The following is a 21,042-nucleotide window of genomic DNA, read 5'->3' on the forward strand; positions in this document are numbered from 1 at the left end:
AGTCCAAACTCTACAGCCAGGCCAGCAGTTCCAGGTTGCTGTTAAGTGTCCTGTGTGGGTTTTTTTGTTTGGTGGTTTGGTTTTTTGTTTGTTTGGTTTGGTTTGGTTTTTTTTGGTTGTGTGTTGGGGTTCTTTCTGGGTTTTGGGTTTCTGTTTTTGTCTGTTGGAAAACTTGAGGCAGAATTAGGTAACTTGGTATTTTTCAGAAAAGAAGGACAGGAGTTAAGATTAAAAACCCCAAACAAACAGGAAAATAACCCAGATCTCTCTTAGTCCTCTTTAATGTGATACAAAGCAGCAAAAAGCATAGGCTTTTTCTTCCCCGTTGTCCTGTCCTCACCGCATCATGTGAAATATTGTCCAAAGCTCATGGAAATCAACATGTCTTTCTGCTGACTTATGTGGCTTCTAGATCAAACTCTGTGCCATGTGACAAATTGCTGAGAATTTTGCTGCGGTTTCTTGTCAGGGATGGTAAAGATAGATATGCATTTGCACAGGCCACTAACACATCTCTTTAAGAACTGGGGTGAGCCTAACGCTACCACTGTCAGTGAAATCCTCTTTTGCAGAGATGCATTTCTACACTGATGTGACCAGAAAGGAGTTGCCCCAGCTTAGCCTGTCTAGCTGTCATCTGCCCTAATTCCTCCCCTGTTTTCAATACTTAGTACTAGTTACATGGACATCTGCCAGAGAGGTGCTGGCTAAGACAAACTGTAAGAACACCTTAACATTTGGAGGGGTGTATATTCCTTTTTGGTTAACAGAGCAGAAGGCTTTAAATTCACAGTTTCCGTTTGTATCATACACCTAAGCCTCTCTGTGCATTAAGTACACTGCTGCAGAAGTATAATCAGAAAGTATTTGAAATGAGAGGGAGGCCTGTATCTGGATAAGAGGAGGTGCTGCTAAGGTTTCCTCTTTTCCCCCTGTGTCCTTATCAGTGGATTGATTAATTTTGTTTGATTTCCCTCCCCCTCCTGTGTAAATATTAAGTAGATCTAGGAGGAAAAATAATGAGATAGAAAGAATCTCCCTTGGGGAAAAAAATAATAAAATCCACCCTGTGAAAACAAATCATACTAGAACAGAACGGAGAAGACTTTGAGAGGGCAATGACAGGCAGCCAGGAGCATCTGCTGAGGTGACCGGCCCCCTCCCACCACCCAGTCACCCTGTGTGCTGTAGCAGTGCAGGAAGGGGAGATGGTGACAGCAGTAATTAGTCTCTGGTGTTTTTGCTTGCCCAGTCTCCTGCTGTGGCCAATTTGCCCTTCTATTTCAAATTCACACAGCTCTGTGTGCTTTTGCTTGTTTCCACCACTCCAGTCTCATAATAATGCTTATACATCATTCTAATCTGACTCCCACCAAGCCTGTAAGGGAGAAGAAAGCATAGTAGGATGTTTATGTGCTGCTGTTAGACGATAGGCAACAGGTAGAGACCAGAGGCATGCTAGATACCTGAAGTCATCAGGAACGGTTAGAGATAAATATATCTCCTGCCATTGGTCCTGTCTTTCGTCCATGCACAACAGTGGCAGATGAACACTGCTAAGGAATATGCTGACTGTATTTACTTTAGCTTTTTTCATGAAGCAGGAGCCAAACACACGTCCCGGAGCAACTGCACCCTCCATCTGTGAGTGATCATCCTGCTTAAATACAGCAGCAGACCTGACTTTGGAGAGCAAAACAGAGCAGAGCCCTCTCCCTGCCTCTGCTGCTCAGCTGTGCAGGCAGAGCAGGAGCAGGGAGGAGGGTGGTGGTGCAGACTTTTGGCTGCCTTAAAGTGACCACATCCTGTTAGGCTGCGGAAACATCAGACTAATGCAGAGATCTCTGTCTGAGATGTAGGAGCTCTTGTGGGGATCCAGCAGATAATTTGCAGACACGTTTGTATTGCTGTGGGAGGAACAGTGGTGCAGGGAGAACTCCTGACCTTGCTCCTGCGCTTGGTCCGTTCACCCACTTTACACCCATATCCTGGTTCTCTGTAGCATTTATTTCAACGAGGTTGCTTTCTTTTCCTCTGGTGCAGCCCTCAGATATTGTTTTCCTGATGCTGCATGGGAAGACTAACCCTGAGTCTCTGATGGCAGTGTAAAGCTCAGAGCAGCAGCCAGTGGTCTTTACTTGAGATACTTCCCCAGGTGTGTCAGAGTGCTGCACCTTGTAAGGTGGGAGAATTTCCTTGAGCATGCCAGGCACGATGAGACTGGGTTGCTCACCTGGGACCACACAGGAACACTATGGCACAAGAGAGAATTGACAGTGAGTCTCTCAAGTCCTAAGTCAGTGCCCAAACCAAGACTTGCAGTATTACACCACATGAAAGTGGCGTGTGAGACCTTAACAAAGGGCAGATCATTTGTGATGAGGCCTCTGTTGAAGTCACATGCTTAAATCCCAGCGTGTCTGGGAGTTCTGCTGAGCCCAAGTGGGTATAAGAATGCTAAGTGCTTTCCTGACACAAAATCTGAAAGAGGAAGTGGCTCATGCACATACAACTGCTACTAGCAAAAGGTGTTCATCCAGTTCCAGATGGAACTGGAGGAACTTTAGTTTTGCTGGGGCTAAAAAAAAAAACCAGGAGGTAACAAAAAAAAAAAAAGGGCAGAGGCCTGTTATAGTGGGTCAGTGTCTTACAGAGCCCTACTGTGTCGTGGCCAGAAAATTCAAAAATTCCAGTGGGCAACTGCAAAATATTTGGGGTGGTTCTGTTCTTCCTTGCTGTTGGCTAGAAATTACTTAAGTGCCAAAATTTAAGGCTTCATATTCCTATTTTGCTTTTTAAAATATGTAGTGGGGGAATATTTGTGTTTCATAGAAGAGTTCAACTGGATGCACAGAATCCTCTCAAGACCAGGCACAGGTCAGTAAGGAACAAACACACCAGCCATCCTTAGAGGGTTACTTTCCACTTCCCTGTAAGAGGCCCAGTGTAGCCCAAGGGCTTTTTCCTTTCCAAATACAGCTTTAATCCAAGATGACAATACCTGGCAAGCTCAAGCATATTCTCATCAAGGGTGTTGCACACCTGTTTTGATGATACTTGTTAATGTCTTGGTAGGGAAAATCAACATAATGCTATAGGTTTCAGAGTTGCAGGTATGGCCATTACTTGCAAAATTAGCTCTGGATACTGTCTTTGTGCTTCCTCTTCCCAACAAAGACAGCTGAGCATACCAAATCATTTCACATGAAAATATGGTATGAAATTTCTGTGATGTACCAGCCAGGACTAAGAAGTTGAGTAAAATAGCTCAGAAAAGAGAGTTGATTCTGCTTGGTAAGTTAGAATCCTTTAACATAGTTGTTTGTGATGTTTTGTGAACAGGAGAGGAGGACGTTGTACTTTCAGAGAAATCTTGGACTCCTTTACTGCGATGGTAATGACTGTAGTACTGTGACTAATCTTGGCAGTTCATGCAAATGATGCTTTAAATAGATAGTGTAAACATAATTGTAAGGATCTCTCTAAACTGAATGCTGCCCTGTTAACAGGGGATGCGAACACTTTCTGTTGTCCTGTGTGCCCCAGGGGGACCTTTCCAAGGAGTGGCATCACAGGTGGTTGGTCCTCCAAGACACCATCTGGTAGGGCCTGAGAAATTGGAGCTGGCATGACACTCTGCTTGTTGGGAACAAAAAACTGCAGAAAAATATTTTAACACTAGCTTGCATCTAGCCCAATTATTTAATCCCAAGGAACTGGGCTCCTAATGCATGAGCAGATTTCCATTCAGATGGTGTACCATCATCAGCTTAGTTCCCCAACAGGAGATTGCTGGGGGTCCCAAAGAAGGTACAAGGGTTTGTACTAGATTCTTAGATTGGAAAGTGAGGGGAGCACAGAGCAAATCTGAAAAATCATTTTCCTTATGTATCCACCAAGTTTAACTGCAGGGAAAATGCTATGGTGAATGCAAAGTCCTTGGAACTAGGCCTTTGCAATGGAAAATAACAAACTAGACTTTTCCTTGTAATGCTGAAAGTTCCCTCCATTTTTCCTCTTCCTTTTTTTGCTTGCTCTCAGCTGGAAGCTAACTTCTGCTTACTTCTGACCTCTCTGTGGTGAGCATGTGTTTCAACAGAGCCTGGGAGCGGACTCTCGAAGCAGAATTTCTGGATTGAATCAGTGGAACAGAGAAAGGGCTCTGGTCCACAGTGCATGGCAGCGCAGTGCTGCCAACTGCCCTTCTTAGCGCGTGGTTGGACACAGAGCAAATCTGCTGATGCAAGCATAATGCTTCTAGGTGTTCTGGCGTGACAAAGACCATAAGGGGTGAAGATATTAAAAAGAAAAACTGCCTGAGTTCATATGTTCTAAACAGGTACTGGATTCTCCCTTGCTGCTTTTTTTTTTTCTTTAAAAGACTGATTTATATTACACTTCTTCCATTAAGACCCATTTAAAATAGATGGAGTGAAAATGTGTTGTAAACTTGTGTGTTATTTTTAATTCCCATTATAAGGATGCCTCAGAAGCCTGATACCAACATCTGTTTCCGTCTTGGATTGGTTTTCTTCCATAGAAGACACTTTCCCCCCCTTTTTTAATTTTTAACTGCTTAAAGTCACCCTGTTCTATAATCAAGGGTTGAAAAGTCATAAATCACAGTCCTATCAAATGTGTCACGGGGTACAGGAGCTCATAACTGCAGAATCTAACTTGCGGGGAAATACCGGACCTCTTTGTGCACCACAGAGGAGGGGAAGAGGGAATCTTAAATCTTTCCCTTTCAGTTACATGTCCTTGGAAAAATGTAATTACCCTCATTACCTTCAGCATGTCTGTAACTCCTGTTGCTGTGCATTGTGCCAATGATTTTGATCAAATGACATGTTTCAGGGCTTCAGCTTGTCAACTCTGAGGGTCAAAAAAGACTTCACCCCTTCATGCTTTTCCTTCTTTCTCCCCTTCCCCTTATGTGCTGGGCTGTGCGGTCTTGCTCTGGTGCTCGAGTCAGCTGAACGTGGAACTGAAGTTTTTCCCAGGTCAGCTCAACAGGAACATTGAGGATGATGCTCATTTCCCTCTGCAGCACGGGGCAGGGACTGCGTGGCTTGTTTGCTTGCTTGTTTGAAAAGAAGTACAGCTTATCTCGTGTGCTAGTCCTTGAAAAGGGAAATAGGGTAGAGTATGAAAAGATGTGGACTGTCATGCATTACCAAATTCTTGCAAGGCAGCTGTTAAAACTGTGTTATCTAAAAAAGTAAAAAACAACCCAAAAAGACTTGGTGTTAGGTCTGACTTTCCCTCTGACAGTTGTGCCTGTTTGTCACATCCCTTCAAACACACGTGTGGAAAAAAGGTTAAGGTAAAGGCCTGGGCTTCCCCTCTCACAGGGGTGTGGAAGAGCGGAGCCCCCTCAGCGGGCCCCAGGACCCCGGGGCTCCCGAGCGTGAAGCCGAGCCGATTCCCCAAGCCTGGAGCTGACTCGGGGGCGAATCGTCCCCTGCCGGGCCGCCCCCGAAGCGAGGCGGGGGCACCGCGGCCTGCCCCGCAGGAGCCGCGCTGACGGGGTGCCGCCGCCCCCTCCCGCGGGGGCCTGGGGCGCTCGGGCTTCGGCTCCAGCCCGGTCCCGCCCGGGACGTGCGGCAGGTGCCCCCGGCTGCCACCCGAGCCGGGCCGGCCCCCCCCCAGGGCGCGGGGTGGGTCCGGGCGGCAGGGCAGGCCCTCTCCAGCGGCGCCGACAGCCTCCGGGGCGGCCCTGCGCTCCGCTCCGCAGGCACCGGCCGCCGGCGGGAACAAAGGCGGCGGCAGGCGGCGGCACGGTCCGGCCCGTGTGAGGCAGCCCGCCTGCCCCTGCTTCCTGGGCCGGGCTGGGCTGGGCTAGGCGAGGCGGCCTCCGCGCCCCCGCCCCGCCCCGCCGGCGCGGAGCCGAGCCGAGCCGCCGCCGCAGTCGCAGCAGCGCCGGTCGCGGGGCGCGCTCGCCGCCCGTCGCAGGAGCTGCATGTGCGCGGGAGGAGCGGCGGAGGATGGCAGTGCTCAAGCTCGCCGACCAGGTGGGTGCCGTGCCGCGGGGCGGCGGGGTCTCCCTCAGCCCGCCCCGGCCCGGCTCCGCGTCGTGTGAGGCGGCCGAGCCGACGGGGGGAGGCCCTTCTGCTCGGCCGGGGGCTCAGCGGGGCCCGGAGCGGAGGCGGCCGCGGGGGCAGCGCCGTTGCCGTGAGGTGCCGGTTCCCCGCCGTCCCCCGGCCGCTCGCCGTGAGGTGCCGGCAGCCCGCCGAGCCGCCGCCGATGCGTTTCTCTCCGCTTCCCGGCGGACATTGTCTCTGCCCGCGCAGGCGGCGTGTGCGGGCGGCCCGGGGCCGGGGCCGGCAGGGCGCAGCTCGGAGGGGCGGCGGCAGCAGCCCGGTGCCCGCCGGCGGCACCCGCCCGTCCCACGCAGCCCAGCCGGGCGTCCCGCCGTCCCCCGCCGGTCTTCGGTGAAGCCCTGACGCCTCCGGCCGGCGGGGTGGGATGGAAGTGGATGTTGGCTCATTTCGAAAGGCCTCTCGGCTCTGCTTGTCCTTCCTTGGGATTTTTCCCTCGTTTCGTTGCCGTGGTGTACGTGTGAATTATTTTTCCTGTCGCCTTTTCACTTAGGAAGCGCCTGTTCGGTTTAGCTGTTGCCGCTGTTCGCAGGCTAGTGGAAAAACCATAGCATTAAACGCTCAAATAGCCTTAAATTTAGCAACGGGCAGGCAGACAGCTGTAATCAGTATTAATGTATTTCTTATCGCTGGTATTTAAAAGCATTTAAAAATATTTAGTAAATTGATATTATGGTTCCCACACATACTCTACCAACTGTTACACACTTTGTGTGCTTTAATCTGCTATTTTTAATTCAACGTGGTCTGCCTGTGATCTGCAGCGTGGGTGTCCTGCAAGCCTCAGACCTTCCTGTTGGGTTCAGAAGGACTGTCTGAAGCCAGCCCCGCTCCAAGTAACCTGTACTTACAGATCACAAGTCTCGCTCGCTGCCTATTTATGCTTCTCTAAGAAAATTTTCACATGCACAAAGCTGCTACATAGCATGTTGAAAGAGTTTTGAAAAGAAAAAAGGATAAAGCCGCTTCTAAAGCGAAAGCGGCACTGTGTGACCAAGTGCAGACTATAACGTGTTTTTGTGTGTAACAGAAGGCAGTATTTATGGGTTGTCTCTTGACATGTCCCCTGAACATCCTCATCTTTAGATATGGTGCTTGTGACTGGCAAAGAAAATGTTTCACACCTTGAGGCTTTGCTACCCCATGGTGCACAGACTGGGTCTCATAAATAAGGAGATTCAGGTAGGATCTGGATATTAAAAATCCAAACAGCAAACATTAATATTGAAAATGCATATGTTACAGGGGACTGAAATTGTACCATTTCAGTGCTTTTCACATGTTGAATGAAGCCTTTAGAGTTTTGAAATCTTGCAGCAAGGATTTTGCTTCAGCAGGGAGCAGAACTTACAACAGATTTTAGTCAAGTGGATCACACCTTGAAGAAGTCTGTATTGCTATAAAAATCAATGACAGGCTGTTGTCTTAGCGTTCTCTCTTCTCTTCTGAGAACCTTCAAAGCTGAGGGATAAGGCTCCTTAGAGCTGCCATTATGGCCCTACAGTGTGCCTGCTTTGGGGATGCTCAAAATATTGGTGGATGCTCATGGTGGTTTCTGGTCAGGCTGTGGCCTGGAACACAATGTGATGGGCTGGTAGTTCTTCTTTGTGGGTATGTGTCTCCTGTCATTTACAAAGGGATATGTTGGTCTACCTGAACTTGTACTACTGGATCTCTTTTGATTTTCCTTCAGTTTCTTCACCAGATCTTTTTTCTTTCACTTCTGAGAGACTGGAGGAAGGGGAGGATACGTTCAAAGCTGGCTGCAGTGCTTCCTCTTAAACCAAGCGCAGAAGTTTACATGCGCCTGTTTCTGTGCATTGGGGGCCATTGCTGGCAGAGCCTTCCCACATGCAGCCTGAGCAGTTGCAACCAAGGCACTGGGTCTGCGGAGCCTGCAGCAGCAGCTCTCTGCACATCAGGCCAAGCCGTACTTTTCATCTACATCAGGTTTGAAGAGAGCCGCCCCCACGCTGGCCCACCTTTAACTAAAAGAGGCACAACAGCAGCAGTCCCACATGCTTCTAGACAGACCCAGGAAAATAGAGGTGAAGCTGGGGCCAAGAATGGTGTGCTTGGGAAGATTTACATTCCTGTAACAACTCCTGTCTGTGCTCAGACTCGCTGAGGCTGCGTGAGCAGGCTCCTTCTGCTTTTCTTCCTGCTTTTGAGGATGGAGGCAACTGCAGCAGTGATAACTTGCATCGATTCAGGAAACTGTTTCCTTTTGCTTAAACACCAGAGGCCACAGCAGCCTGTGTGCTTGCAGTCTCCTGCAATGAGAATTACAGTACGTAGGACACTGCATACCACGCGTACCTGCAGCGGTCAGCACCTGGGCTGCTGTGAGCGTAGGCTGCTTTTTGTGCACTGAGTGTGAAGTTCAGGTTCAGGTCTCAGCTGTAATGCTCAGGGGAGTTTGACTCTGAACCCAGAGCTCTCTCCTCTGCCTGTCACTGTGATTTCTGTAGCATGTGCTTTCCTCTGGATCCATGACTATCTTGACCAGTGAGGAGAGCTTCGTGTAGGAGACCAAAGAACCCCCATGCTGAGAGTTTAAACACGCATTTCTCTAAGTAACCTGTTTCCTCCTCCCCTCCATTCTTGGCTTCTCTCACCAACTGCATCTAACAGCACATAGAGAGATGAGACAGATCTCAGACAGATGAGAAATTAATCATGCTGTTTCTCATACAGGCTTTGAAGACAGATAGACTTCCATTATTTCTTCTTTTTTGATACAGCTGAAAGGTGCTAAGGTATTGCTATGCTTAATGCTTCAAAGAAATTACTGGTACTTCTGGCTGCATTCACTCCTTAGGTAGGAGAGCTTGGTTTAAGAGTTTAGCATTAGGGTAGGTTACTTGAATTTGTTTCCAGTGATGGTAATTGCTAGCACATCGGTTGGGCCACAATTAAACCCTTAAATCATTTAGCCACAGGAAGTGTGTTCTACCATCGTTCGTTTCTGTGTGACTTTCTTCCAGGTCTTCCTTTTGTCAGTAACCCCCCGCTAGCCATTTTTGAGTGACTAAAGGTTAAGTGGAAAACAACCCAAGACAATTCATAAAATCTAAATTAAATGCCTAGGTTTGTAATCTCTGTCTGTAGTGGAATGTCTGTGCAGTTGTAAACGTTCTCGTGTTCTATTTCAGTTGTCATATACAAATATTGCAAAACTTACTCTAAATGTTAAAACTTTTATCCACTCTTTTTTTTTTTTTTTTTACCATCTCTGCAGTGAATGCTGGTTACTGCAAGAATGCAAATTGCTTTAAGGACTGGAAAAGAAAAAAAGCTTCAGTTCTAAGAGTTATTGCTGTGTTGTTCCTCACCTCACCTCATCCTCATATTGGTTGTACCTTTTCCATTTTGCTAAGTGTTAGTATTTTATATTATGTGATAAAAGCCAGTGCATTTAAGCTAGAGTTCAGGAGGAACATAAGACAAGTGCTTCAACAAGTGGGTGGCCAGAGGCTTTCAGGCGTGAGTTACACTGACACAGCTCGAGCCTGGCTTTGCATGTGTGATGGGGCATGAAAACCCTCACTGTGCCCCTCGGGTGCTGGTCTGAGGAAACCTGCTTGCTGTAGCTCTTCATTCCTATCTGTATTTTGGGTTGCCATTCCCTCCTTCTCATCAGCCTCCTTTCCCCTTCACCAAAGCTCTCTAAGGGTGAAAGTATCGATTGGTTTTTGACTATTGTGGCTGCTTTTTGAGCAGTGGTCATTGCCTGGACCCACGTCTCTTCTATCCTCTGAGTAACCAGCAGATGCAGGGTGCCTCCCCTGCCCGCTGCCTGCAGTTCTTTGCATAGCTGATTCTTCATACTTGCACAGAGTAACTTGGTTTCTTGAGAACTGTTTGTGTAGTGCCTGCAGTCCTGCAGGTTGTCTCTGTAGGTAACTCCATCCACTTCTTCCTCTTTAAAGCCAACGAAGTCACTCTTTGTGTGGCTGTGTTTGATTTAGGATGCCAGCTCTCTGCCTGTGCAGACTGGGTTGCCTTCGCATGCCTCAGCACAAATGCGCCCATTGTGCTGTGTTGGAAATGTATCATTCTGTCATCAAAAGACACTGAGAACATTTTCTATAAATCAAAGATAAAATGGAAAGTCACCTAGAAGCGAAGCCTGCGTAGCTACTTTTAAGAGATGTAGTGCTTAGTGGTTTTGTGCCTGTACTACCGAATTCGGTGGGAAGCTTGCTGTGAATCTGAGACAGACATCCACAGCCTCTGTCTAGCCTTGAGCCGGTGCATCTGGGGGGTCAAAATTTACCATGACTTCAGTGTCACCAGCTCAGGCCCTGTATGTACAAAACAACAGGCTTATTTTTTGGCTACCCTTACAAGCATGCATATGCATGCATAAGGGTAATGAAGCCCAGATAAATGGTCAGTGTGCACACTTTAGGCTGCTGTTAACTGCAAAACCTCATCCTGTCTCCTGGTATTTTGCCTGTTGTCCTTGATTGCTGAGAGTAATGCGGTGTGACTAGAACTGAAAGGACCATTTCTCTCTCTCCCTTTCCCAAATGTTTTCCTGTGTTTGACAGTTCTCTGCTGACCATCAGGATCCTTTTTATTATGGTCACAGAGAGACAGCATTAAACAGATGTTGAAATAATTTTGAACAGATGTCAAAGATCATAAAAATTGGCTGGGCAAAGGCTGGACTTGCATCTGAATACACTTAAAACCAAAATGAATGCAACAGGAACAAATAATCTCTTAACAAAGCCAACTAAATTTCCAAATGGTGGTGTGTCTTTAACTTATTTCAGAATCATTCAATTGACAAGACTGTCCTTCTGTGTATCTTTCTCTCTGGCAAGTAAAAGCATCTGAGAAGATGCCCCTGAATCCGCTGTACAAAATAGGTGTAATGAACCTGTACCCTGTGGCCACAGCCAGCCCACAGGTTAAATGTGCATGGCACGAGGTCCCACGATTCCTCCTGTCCTCATATTATTGCTAGATAATACTAAGGTGTATATTAATTTGTAGGCTGCCAAGTGTTTTTGAAAGGGCCTTGCAGCAAGGAATAGATAATCCATTTTAGTAAAAAATACTCAGGTAGCCACAAAACAAAGTTAACTGTGGAGAAGGAAGGAGGAGAAATTTACCCACAGTAGTGTTTCTCTCTTGTTTCTTGTGAAATGAAGCTGTGGTTGGACCAAAATAATGCCACAGTGGCAGCCACTGGCTTTCTAGAGCTGTGATGTTCCTAGGCATGCCATACATGCTGTGAGATGTGGCTCTGTGCGTTTAAAAAGAAAAAAAAATTGGAAAAAATGGGATGTACCAGCATTCCTGCCCTTGTTCAGACCTGTGGGAACGATGGTTGCTGCGGTCTGGTATCGGTGGCACCTGAGCTCTGACACATAGTATCATAGCATCATTTTCTTGGAAAAAACCTTGAAGATCATCGAGTCCAACTGTAAACTTAACACTGCCAAGTCCACCAGTAAACCATGTCCACACATGTCTCTCAAATGCCTCCAGAGATGGTTCTGTTCGGCAGAGGGGTGGTGGTGAGGAAGCCTTTTGTTGCCAAAGAGAGCGAGGTACAGGCTTGAAAAGGAAGCTGCTTGCTTTTTTTTGGTAGTGGCTTCTTTAACAAGTATCACTTTCTGATAGCTTTGTAGCTTGTTTCGAGGTAAACAAGCACTTTAATCAGGAGAATTTCTGGAGCGGTGTAGTGTGCTTGAGTTTATCATAAATATTTCTTCAGCAGAGAAATCCTTCAGAAGTTTGCTGTTTGGTAATACTGTAAGGGTTTTGCAGTGGTTGCACCTAGATGCCTGGGCTGTTTTGAGGGGGTGTGTGCCTGTCACATTAGGATGTTAGTTTACTTGAATTGCAGGTGGCATCCAGCAAAACTCACCCTCCTGTGTGCGCTTGAGGTGTGGTATTTTATCCCTGCATGACAAGTGCCTCGTGACCTCTTCCTGCTCCTCTCTTAAATGAAGATGTGGTTGTCATGACTACGTTTAGAAGAGAAATAAATGTTCCTTCCGGCTTGGGCACTTGTGTAACGACTTGGTTTGGGCAAGGTGTTTTTATCTGGATCCTTGCTTGAGGGTAGGCGGTTGATTTCTGTGACCTTGGAATAAAAGCACCCAAGCTGGAGCTAGCTGTTTGCTAAACACGGTGGCTGCTCATGCTGCAGCTCTCCTGGGCATGGTCATGTTTTTAAGCCCGTGCCGCTCCACCGCCAGCACCACGGCAGTGCTGTCGGTCACACGCCAGTCTCAGGGGCAAATCCCTGAAGGCCAGCAAAGAAAACTTTTAAGGATTGTTTCTAGAGGTCTGGGTGTAGCTGAGTCCTGCTTGTTCGCTGCCGGAGAGGCAGTGGCTCCGGGATATGGTGCTGACGAGAAGGGTTTCCCTGTGCTGGCCCTGTGCCACCTGTGTTCACCCGGAGGAACCAGGCCAAGCGCCCTCTCCTCTTCCTAAAACTGTTCCCCCGATCAGCATATCTCTGACTGTTTGCTTGAGAAATGAGCAGCTTAGTCTTTAGGAGCTATTGTTTCAGGCTGTCTGCAGGCTTGGGCAATATTTTTACAAAATAATTAATGCTTCAGCATATTATCTTTTTAGGCTTCTTTTTAATCTCTGCTGTCTAAAGTTGTTTGGGTTATTTTTTTCTTTCAGTGATACTAATACAGGTTCTAGTGTCACCAGATGCCTACAGGAGCCAGATATTTTAGGTATAAGCCTATTAGGCAAATATTTCAAAGTATATTCTGACAACATTGACCATTTATTCTGTTTTCTATTCCTGCTTTTCTGCTTGGATGCCCTGCTTCACATATTGCTGCCTGTATGCGTTGTGGAACATAGAAGTGAGCTAAACTTGCTGGCAGAATACCTCTGTGTTTTAACCATTTAGTATGAACACTTACTAACTGAAGACTGTTGCATTTTCAGCTATTTCCATTTTTAGATTAACGAATTTTTTCCAGAAGTACATACCTGACATTTGTTACTTTTTTTTGTTAGCTGGAAAGCTTGGGCTGGAAAGTTCCCGCTGCTGCTGTTCGTGGCTTCAGCTTTGTTTTAATTGCTGTGCTAGAAACATGTAGCAGCATGCTGTTGGTGCCCTTCAGCCTGGTGATGGGTGGGAATCAAAGCATTTCAAAATTACATTTAAAGGGGGGAAATTATTTTGCAGTTTTATCTAAGGGTTTGAGGTGACTATTGAAGTTTGCAAGGAGTTGGTCAACAAATTACAGCATTTAGTTGTGGTTGGGTAATTGTGACATTCTGAAAAAGTATGTGCTTTTTGATGACAGACATTTGCATGTGTTTTGCTTTTGGGCGAAGAAAAAGTCTTTCCTGGCTGCAGATGTACAACCAAAAATGGAGGCTCTTTAATATGTTTCTGCCATGTACTGCTGAACCTCGTAGCCTAACATAGGCTTGCCTGCTTGATATTCGTACTTCATGTTACGAGCTGGTTTTATGTATGGACATGCATTTTTGTGCTGGAATTATTTGTAATGGCTTGCTTTCTTATTTTAAAAAGAGTACTTGGGGAGAATGCCCTTGCAAACCCCTGCTTCCTCCTCGCAGCTGCATCCTACTGCATCTTCATGAGGAAGTAAGCAAAAGCATAATGGTTGACTTCCGCCCATGGTCTTAACAGATGTACTTGAGAGCACCTATCTACTGAGCTAAGGCTTTAGCTTTTTTGCATAAAGGAGTTGATTTCTCATGAAAAACCCTTGTACTATTGAGTTACATATGTGTAGGATTGGTCCAAGGGCCACATGTTGATATCCTTAATGACACAGAAAGTCTGCAAATAGTTGATAGTGATTAATAACTTGCTGTTTAAGCATTACCATTTCTATTCTGGCATATTTTGTGATCTCATTATATCACCTGTTTTTTCCCCATCTTGCAGCCTTTGTAATTTTACAGACTTCTTGCTTCATCAAATGTCTTTGTCCATGCAAAAGGTTTTAGCAAAATAGTTGTTTGGACCTACTGAGTTGCATATCTCTAACTGATGTCTCTATAAATGAAGTACTACCAGCAGTAGAGAGCATGTACTTGAAGAAATTTAACAGTAAAAGTGTAAAAATCAAGTATTGCTATCTGCAATGTATAAACGGAAGAGAAGATGGTGATCGACTGTACCGTTAGATGCACAAGCTTTCACATTCTAAATATGATCAAATCATTTTTGGGAAAGGAAACTAGTGTGAACATTAATACGATTTTTGTATGCATTTCCTCATTAATAATGTAGGCAGTGCCATTCAGATGGCAAATATAACCCATTTTATCATAGCGTCATTTTAACATGATAGGCTCCTTGCCCTTTCCAAGGTGAAAGGGCCGCAGATTGCCTTGTGAAATCTCATCCTTGGATGAAGTTTTGCTTTCAGCTGCATTGATTCTAGACCAGCTTTGCAGGAATAGGGGGAAGCTGCTTGGTATTTATAGTAACACGCTGGTAGCAGCACCTGCTTTCTGTGTTTCTATGTATAAAGTTCGTTTTTTCTATACTTAAATAGACGAAGGTAGACAACGTGTCCTTTTCACTAGTGTTTTCCTTCTTGCCTCGCTAGGTGTTTGTTTTTTTTTTTTTTAATAAAGGTTATTTCTTTTGTCTGCTGTGCACTCTGGCAGCACAGTAAAGCCATGCCTATGCTTTTGGGCCTTGCAGGCAGTAGGAGGCTGGGTCCACAAGCCACCAAGTTGGGCTGGTGTTTCTGCCTGAGACAGCCCTCTCGCCATATGAGCTGGTGCCAGCAGGGAGCCTGGGATTTCAAAGCAAGAAGCCTGCAGTATTATCTAGTAAAACACTGATTTGCTCAATGTGTTCTTTAGTTGTTTAACATGCCAAGGGTAAAAAATGAGAGAACAAAGGCCTGATATACCCCATATTGTCTTTGTGCTTCCAGCTGCTTTAATGTGCTTGCCAATGCGACATGCAGCATTTATCTCCAATTTAAAATCAAGAGAGGGACTTATTTAGTCATTGACTCCAGGAACATTTCCAAAGTGCTCTACCAACCAAGTAAATGCAGTGTGCCAGATCCTGCAACCATTGCCTCTATTTGAGAGGAGCATGCTTAGGTGAGTGATCCTGCTGCATCCTGCTCAGTATGAATAAAGCCTAGTATGAGGAAATTTCTTTCTTTTAATGTAAACAAGCCCTAATCCTTTAGGTATATGTGTAATCCTGCTCCTCTACTGGGAGATGTGGCCCTGCTTTTGGTGGGGTTTTCTGCAGATGGAGCCCATGGCTTGGATACCTTTGGCTGGAGGCAAATGTGAGATTTTAAGAAGCTGCCAAGGTAGCTTTAGAGGTGGGAGGGAGGGAGGGAGGGAGGGAGGGAGGGAGGGAGGGAGGGAGGGAGGGAGGGAGGGAGGGAGGAGGAATGGGAAGAGCTGCCCTGCAGAGCCAAGCCGGAGACCACAAGGGATGCTAGGAGGAGGCAGAGGAGAAGGCAGCAACCAATGAGTAGGCAGGGGCGCAGTGCTTCTGCCTCATGGCATTGTCAAGAGGAGGTGGTTGTTACCCCGGTTTGCAGTGGGAGAACTGGGATGCGGAGGAACTCTGTAGCCAAGGTCAGGCTTAGAAGGGAGCAGGTGACAGAGCAAGAGCTGAATCCTGATTTACCTCTTTGAGTGGCTGATTCACAGCGGTGCTCTTCCTCCCTGCAAGTTGTTTTAACACTGTTTACTGTGTGGGCTGATGCCAATCTTATGATGTTGCAAGATGAGAAATGAATGGTGGCATGCAGTTTCATAGCACAGTGTTAAATTCAATGAACATATAGTTTATTTAGATATTTGTTCTATAAAGTGTAAAATCAGCAATGGTGCTGCTTAAGAGAAAGTGCTCTGTTAGGAAATGGTTTCCAGGCCACCTGGTAGGTAAAGGTTTATTCTGGCTGATTGCAGTCATTGCCTGTCTTTGGTCACTAATCCTGTGTCATAGGCTTAGCATTGTATTCTAGCAGTACAAATGGTAAAAGTGGGATCAGCCTATTGTGTATCAATGCCACTTGTTTAGACTGAATGTCCTAATAATCCTGGACTGTGTGGCTCTTGGCTGTAGAGCACGCACATGAAGCTGGATGGGTTCAGAGAAATGGAGGTAGCCGCTCAAATATGCCCTTTGAGTATGTTCACACAAGGTCCCTTTCATGTCAGGTTGAAACTGAGCAGTCTCCTCACTAAGTTCTGTTTATTATATATAACTATTTATTGACATGTGATCTAGTTTCTAATTAGAAGAGGGTGCTCCTTTTAGAAGCATTTCCATGAAGACTGGTGAATTTGTACATCACCCCTGCTATCCAGAGGAGTGTTATTTCTCTGCAAATGGAGCTGAACAGATTTGTCCTCCTCCACAGAGAAGGTTAAGACTAGCTCACATGGCCCTGTAGCCTGTATCTCCAGGTAGCTCAGAGAGTAAACTATCTGGACCGGAGCCTCTGAGGATGCACCCACTGTTGGTGGGGAGATTGCCCAGCCCAGGAGCCCCTGCATGCCCTGGCTTTGCACGTACAGTTACCTGGGGTAGCTGGTTACGGCGAGCCTTGCTGTTAGCCAGTTCCTATGGACATAGGCAGAGCTTTCACATTAATCAGGGACTGCATTTAGGATCTCCTGGTTCCTATTCCTGGGTAGAGTTTGCATATCTCTAATGGTTTTTTATGAGTGCTTCGTGCCCTCCAAGGCAGGTATGTGATTTACCAGAGAGCTGCCTGGAAAAGGAGACACAAGTGATGGCAAACCGTGGAGCAGGCACGTGACCTTCAGCACTTCTTATTCCTCAGGGCTGGCTGAAGACAGCCCGAGACAACTGTCTGAAAACCCCCGTGTGACTCCTTATAGCTGGCTCAGTGCAGACACATGGTCTCCAGCACTTTAAAAGAGGTCTTTCAAGACCTGCAGACTTTCAGACAGCTGTCTGGAGAATTTTTCAGTTGCCTCCGTTGTAGGGACAAAAATTAAAAGGAGGTGGACAAGCAGGTGTAATTCAGTGCCTTAAGCTTTGCTCCTTTATATTCTGCCTCCAAAAAGCTCTAGCATGGAGCAAGCTTTCACCTAGTACCTGTTTACAGCTCTCTGTCTGGTACCCAGCAAAAAGGGAAGGCTCTGACCCACAGAAATAAATAACAAAATCTCTTCACGTGTTATCTGGCCATGTGAGATTACTGAATTGTTCAGAGTCTGCTGGATTGAGTTGCACTGCTGCTTGCTGGGATATGGGAGCATCAGAAATAAGTGCTGTGTAAGTAACTGCTTCAGCTGTGTGGATGCAATCCCAGGAATAACGTTGCATTTGAGAAAGTGTGATTGTTTCATTCCTGACACTGCTTCTGTGGGTATGTTTTGCTTTAAAGAAGTAGGCTTGGAGAGAAAACAGTCCAGATTTTTGTGTATTTTTAACAAAGTGTTCAGCGACTATGTTAATTAAACCTTGAATACATGCAGTAATAATTCTAAGCCATGGTAGATGTTTCGCCAATAAGGTAGTTCTCTCTACAGAGTGATAAACAGTTTGCTCAGCCAGAGGAGAACTTGGTTACTTGTGCCTTACCGCATACGTTCATGCATGTGGCATTCCCTGTAGAGTTGTGCTGATCTCTGGTGTTCGTAGCATGACAAGTGGAATCCACATGAAAGCCATCTCTGCAGTTGTCTGCTTTAAATGAGTTTAAGAATCAGTCAGACCTAGTTTATGCTGCCCATGACCCCTTTTTTTGAAAAAAAAAAAAAAAAAAAAGTGGTTGAAGAAAAGGGTCGTATTACCAACAAGACTGTAGACAGTAGTTCAAACCACCTGCAGAAATATAAATAGAAGGGGCTTTGCTTGGTTGGGGGCATGGGTGAGGCTGCAGGAGCAAGGTTTGGTTCCTCAGTGAACTCCTGGGACCCAATGCTCTCCCTACCTGCATGGCAGAGCCAGCCTTGGGACGCTGTTTCTGGTTTCTCACTGTACTGCCAGGCGGGCCATTGTGCTGCAGGAGGGACCGCCATGGGTTGCTTAAAGCAGGCGTAGCTTTATTGGCAGTGACTGCCCGGGACCTTGCTGCTGGGAAGGGAGCACGACTGTGCAAAGCATTTGCTTCCCCATCCTTGGGATTAGGGATCCAACCTGTGGGCTTCTTTTTTTCACAGTGGGGATCTGCTTTGTTATGCTGCCAGCCCTTTCCCTAAGCAGAGGCTAACCTCGGATTTAAAGATCCCAGAAGGGACAAAGGAGTTCAAGTGTCTTTTTGATCTTTGTTGCTACCCCGAGGCGAAGTTAGATCATTTGCTGTGAGCTGATCTCAGTTGTGCTTGGAAATTTACTGAAACAGCTACTCCAGAATAATTATTCTGAATAGATAGTTTGGTGTGGGCGCTCAGTCTTGAATAAGAACGTCTTTTGCTAGTCTGTCTTAATGCGCTGCAGAAGTAGAATAACTGCCGACTAATTATTCGAGGACAGTTCATTTGGAAGTGCCTGAGTGCAGAAAAGCCCCACTACAAAGAATAAAGACACCCCCCATCCCACCCCATTCAAAAGAGGAGGTTCTTCCCAAGGTATTAAAATATTTCTGTTCATTCATAGCTGTATAGAAAAGAGCATACCAGTAGTAAGTTTTATGGTGCATGACTTAAAATATTTCATATTAATTAACAAAGAAGTACCAATTAATTTTACATTATGATGCTTAAGGAGTAGACTGCAAGGAATGGTATTTAGCTGTGGCTGTTTAGCAATTATAACCTTGTATATAATAACAGACTCAATAAATTCTTGATGCGAGAGAGCACCATTAATCAACACAGAGTTAATTAACTGTGCTGCTTACAGAGGAAGTGCTGCGCAGAACTATCTGGATCTCTGTAGTGCTACAGGCTGAAAATGTTTAGTTTATCTCATACCTGGCTTGTTCCCACTGAATTTTCCCTCAAAACTGATGCTGAAGAGGGAGCAGCATTTCTTCTAAGTGAGTGGGGCCCACACACTGGTGCCACAGGTCATTTCCTTCTGCGGCACTGATGCTGTGGCAGACTTCAGATGTCTCACTGTGTCACTTAGGCTTTCTGTCACCTTCATGGAAAAGGTGGAAGCAAGCCCATGGAGGAGTGCTGGAGTACTGGAAATATAAAGGGCTCTGTAACAATGATTTTGATCAGGTTAATCCTATAGGACTGCCCAGGAAATTAGGAATCACAGGCTGGAAGAGACCTCAGGGATCATCTAGTGGTGATCTGTGGTGGGACTTTAGCCACTTAAACAATCTGGAGGAAGTATATCACAGAATCACAGGCTGGAAGGGAGGTCAGGGATCATCTAGTCCAACCTTTCTAGGAAGAGCGCAGTCTAGACAAGATGGCCCAGCACCCTCTCCAGATGACTCTTGAAGGTGTCCAACATGGCCGAGTCAACCACTTCCCTGGGGAGATTATTCCAACGGGTGACTGTCCCCACTGTGAAAAATTTCCCTCTCATGTCCAGTCAGAATCTCCCCAAGAGCAACTTGTGTCCATTCCCCCTTGTCCTCTCCATGTGACTCCGTGTAAAAAAGGAGTCTCCATCTTCTTTGTAGCTACCCCTGAAGTACTGGTACACGGTGATGAGATCCCCTCTGAGCCTCCTTTTCTCAAGGTTGAACAAACCCAGCAGTCCCAGCCTATCCTCATATGGCAGGCTTCCCAGTCCTTTGATCATCTTGGTGGCCCTTCTCTGGACCCCTTCCAGCCTGTCCACATCCTTTTTGTATAGCAGGGACCAGAACTGTACACAGTACTCCAGGTGTGGCCTGATAAGCACTGAGTAGAGTGGGATGATGACTTCTTTATCTCTGCTGGTGATGCCCTTTTTGATGCAACCCAGCATCCTGTTGGCCTTCTTGGCTGCAGCAGCACACTGTTCGCTCATGTTGAGCTTTCCGTCCACCAGGACCCCCAGGTCCCTTTCCACAGAGCTGCTCTCCAGCCAGGTGGATCCCAGACTGTGCTGCACTCCCAGATTATGTTTTCCCAGGTGCATGACCTTACACTTGTCCCTGTTGAACCTCATATGGTTCTTGCTGGCCCACTCTTCCAGCCTATCCAGATCTTCCTGCAGAGCAGCTCTCTCTTCTGGAGTGTCTACTTCCCCACTCAACTTGGTGTCATCAGGAAACTTCATCAGGTGACACTTGATCCCATTATCCAGATCACTTATAAAGATATTGAATAACATTGGGCCCAATATCGATCCCTGGGGGACTCCACTAGTGAGTTGCCACTTGGTTGCCACAGGTTGCCACTTGGAACAGGAGCTATTTACCACCACCCTTAGGGTGCGGCCTGTCAGCCAGTTCCCCACCCACTGCACAGACCACTTGTCTAGGCCATAACGCATTAATTTCTCTGGGAAGAGACTATGGGGGACCGTATCGAAGGCCTTGGAGAGGTCCAGGTAGACAATGTCCACTGCCTGCCCCATGTCAACCAGGCAAGCCACTTTGTCATAGAAGGCCACCAGGTTTGTCAAGCATGATCTGCCTTTAGTGAAGCCATGTTGGCTCTTCACAATCACGTGCTTCATTTGACTTGTGATGGTCCCCAGGAGCATAACTTTCCCAGGGATTGAAGTAAGGCTGATGGGCCTATAGTTACCTGGGTCCTCCCTCGAGCTTTTCTTGTAGATAGGGGTAACATTTGCCTTCCTCCAGTCCTCTGGGACATCCCCTGTTCTCCATGACTTCTCAAAGATTATGGAGAGTGGCCTTGCAAGGATGTCAGCCAGCTCTCTCAACACCCTCGGGTGGATGGCATCAGGGCCCATTGATTTGTGGGGGTCAAGCTCCTGTAGTAATTCATATACTAACTCTTATACTAATTATCAATGTGATAATTAAGAGTTATACTCATCAGCTCTCATTTAGACTTTATATAGGATTTTAAAAAATAGATTAAAGGTAGCCCC

At 46.5% G+C, this 21,042-nt stretch overlaps 1 protein-coding gene across 6 annotated transcripts in view; it reads left to right on the forward strand.

Moving 5' to 3' along the window:
• Nucleotides 1-5,584: 5,584 nt before the first annotated feature.
• ANKRD44 (ankyrin repeat domain 44) overlaps nucleotides 5,585-21,042 on the forward strand; it is a 146,874-nt gene continuing 131,416 nt past the window's right edge. For 2 of the 6 annotated variants that reach the window (XM_064451957.1, XM_064451960.1), the window contains exon 1: nucleotides 5,592-6,014. In XM_064451957.1, coding sequence (XP_064308027.1) covers nucleotides 5,988-6,014 — 27 coding nt within the window. In that variant the 5' untranslated portion in view covers nucleotides 5,592-5,987. Of the gene's footprint in view, nucleotides 6,015-21,042 lie in introns of all 6 variants that reach the window. The other 4 variants (XM_064451956.1, XM_064451954.1, XM_064451958.1 and 1 more) reach the window with 4 other exon arrangements.

The sequence above is a fragment of the Phalacrocorax carbo genome, chromosome 5, assembly GCF_963921805.1.
Source record: "Phalacrocorax carbo chromosome 5, bPhaCar2.1, whole genome shotgun sequence".
NCBI classification, from domain to species: domain Eukaryota; kingdom Metazoa; phylum Chordata; class Aves; order Suliformes; family Phalacrocoracidae; genus Phalacrocorax; species Phalacrocorax carbo.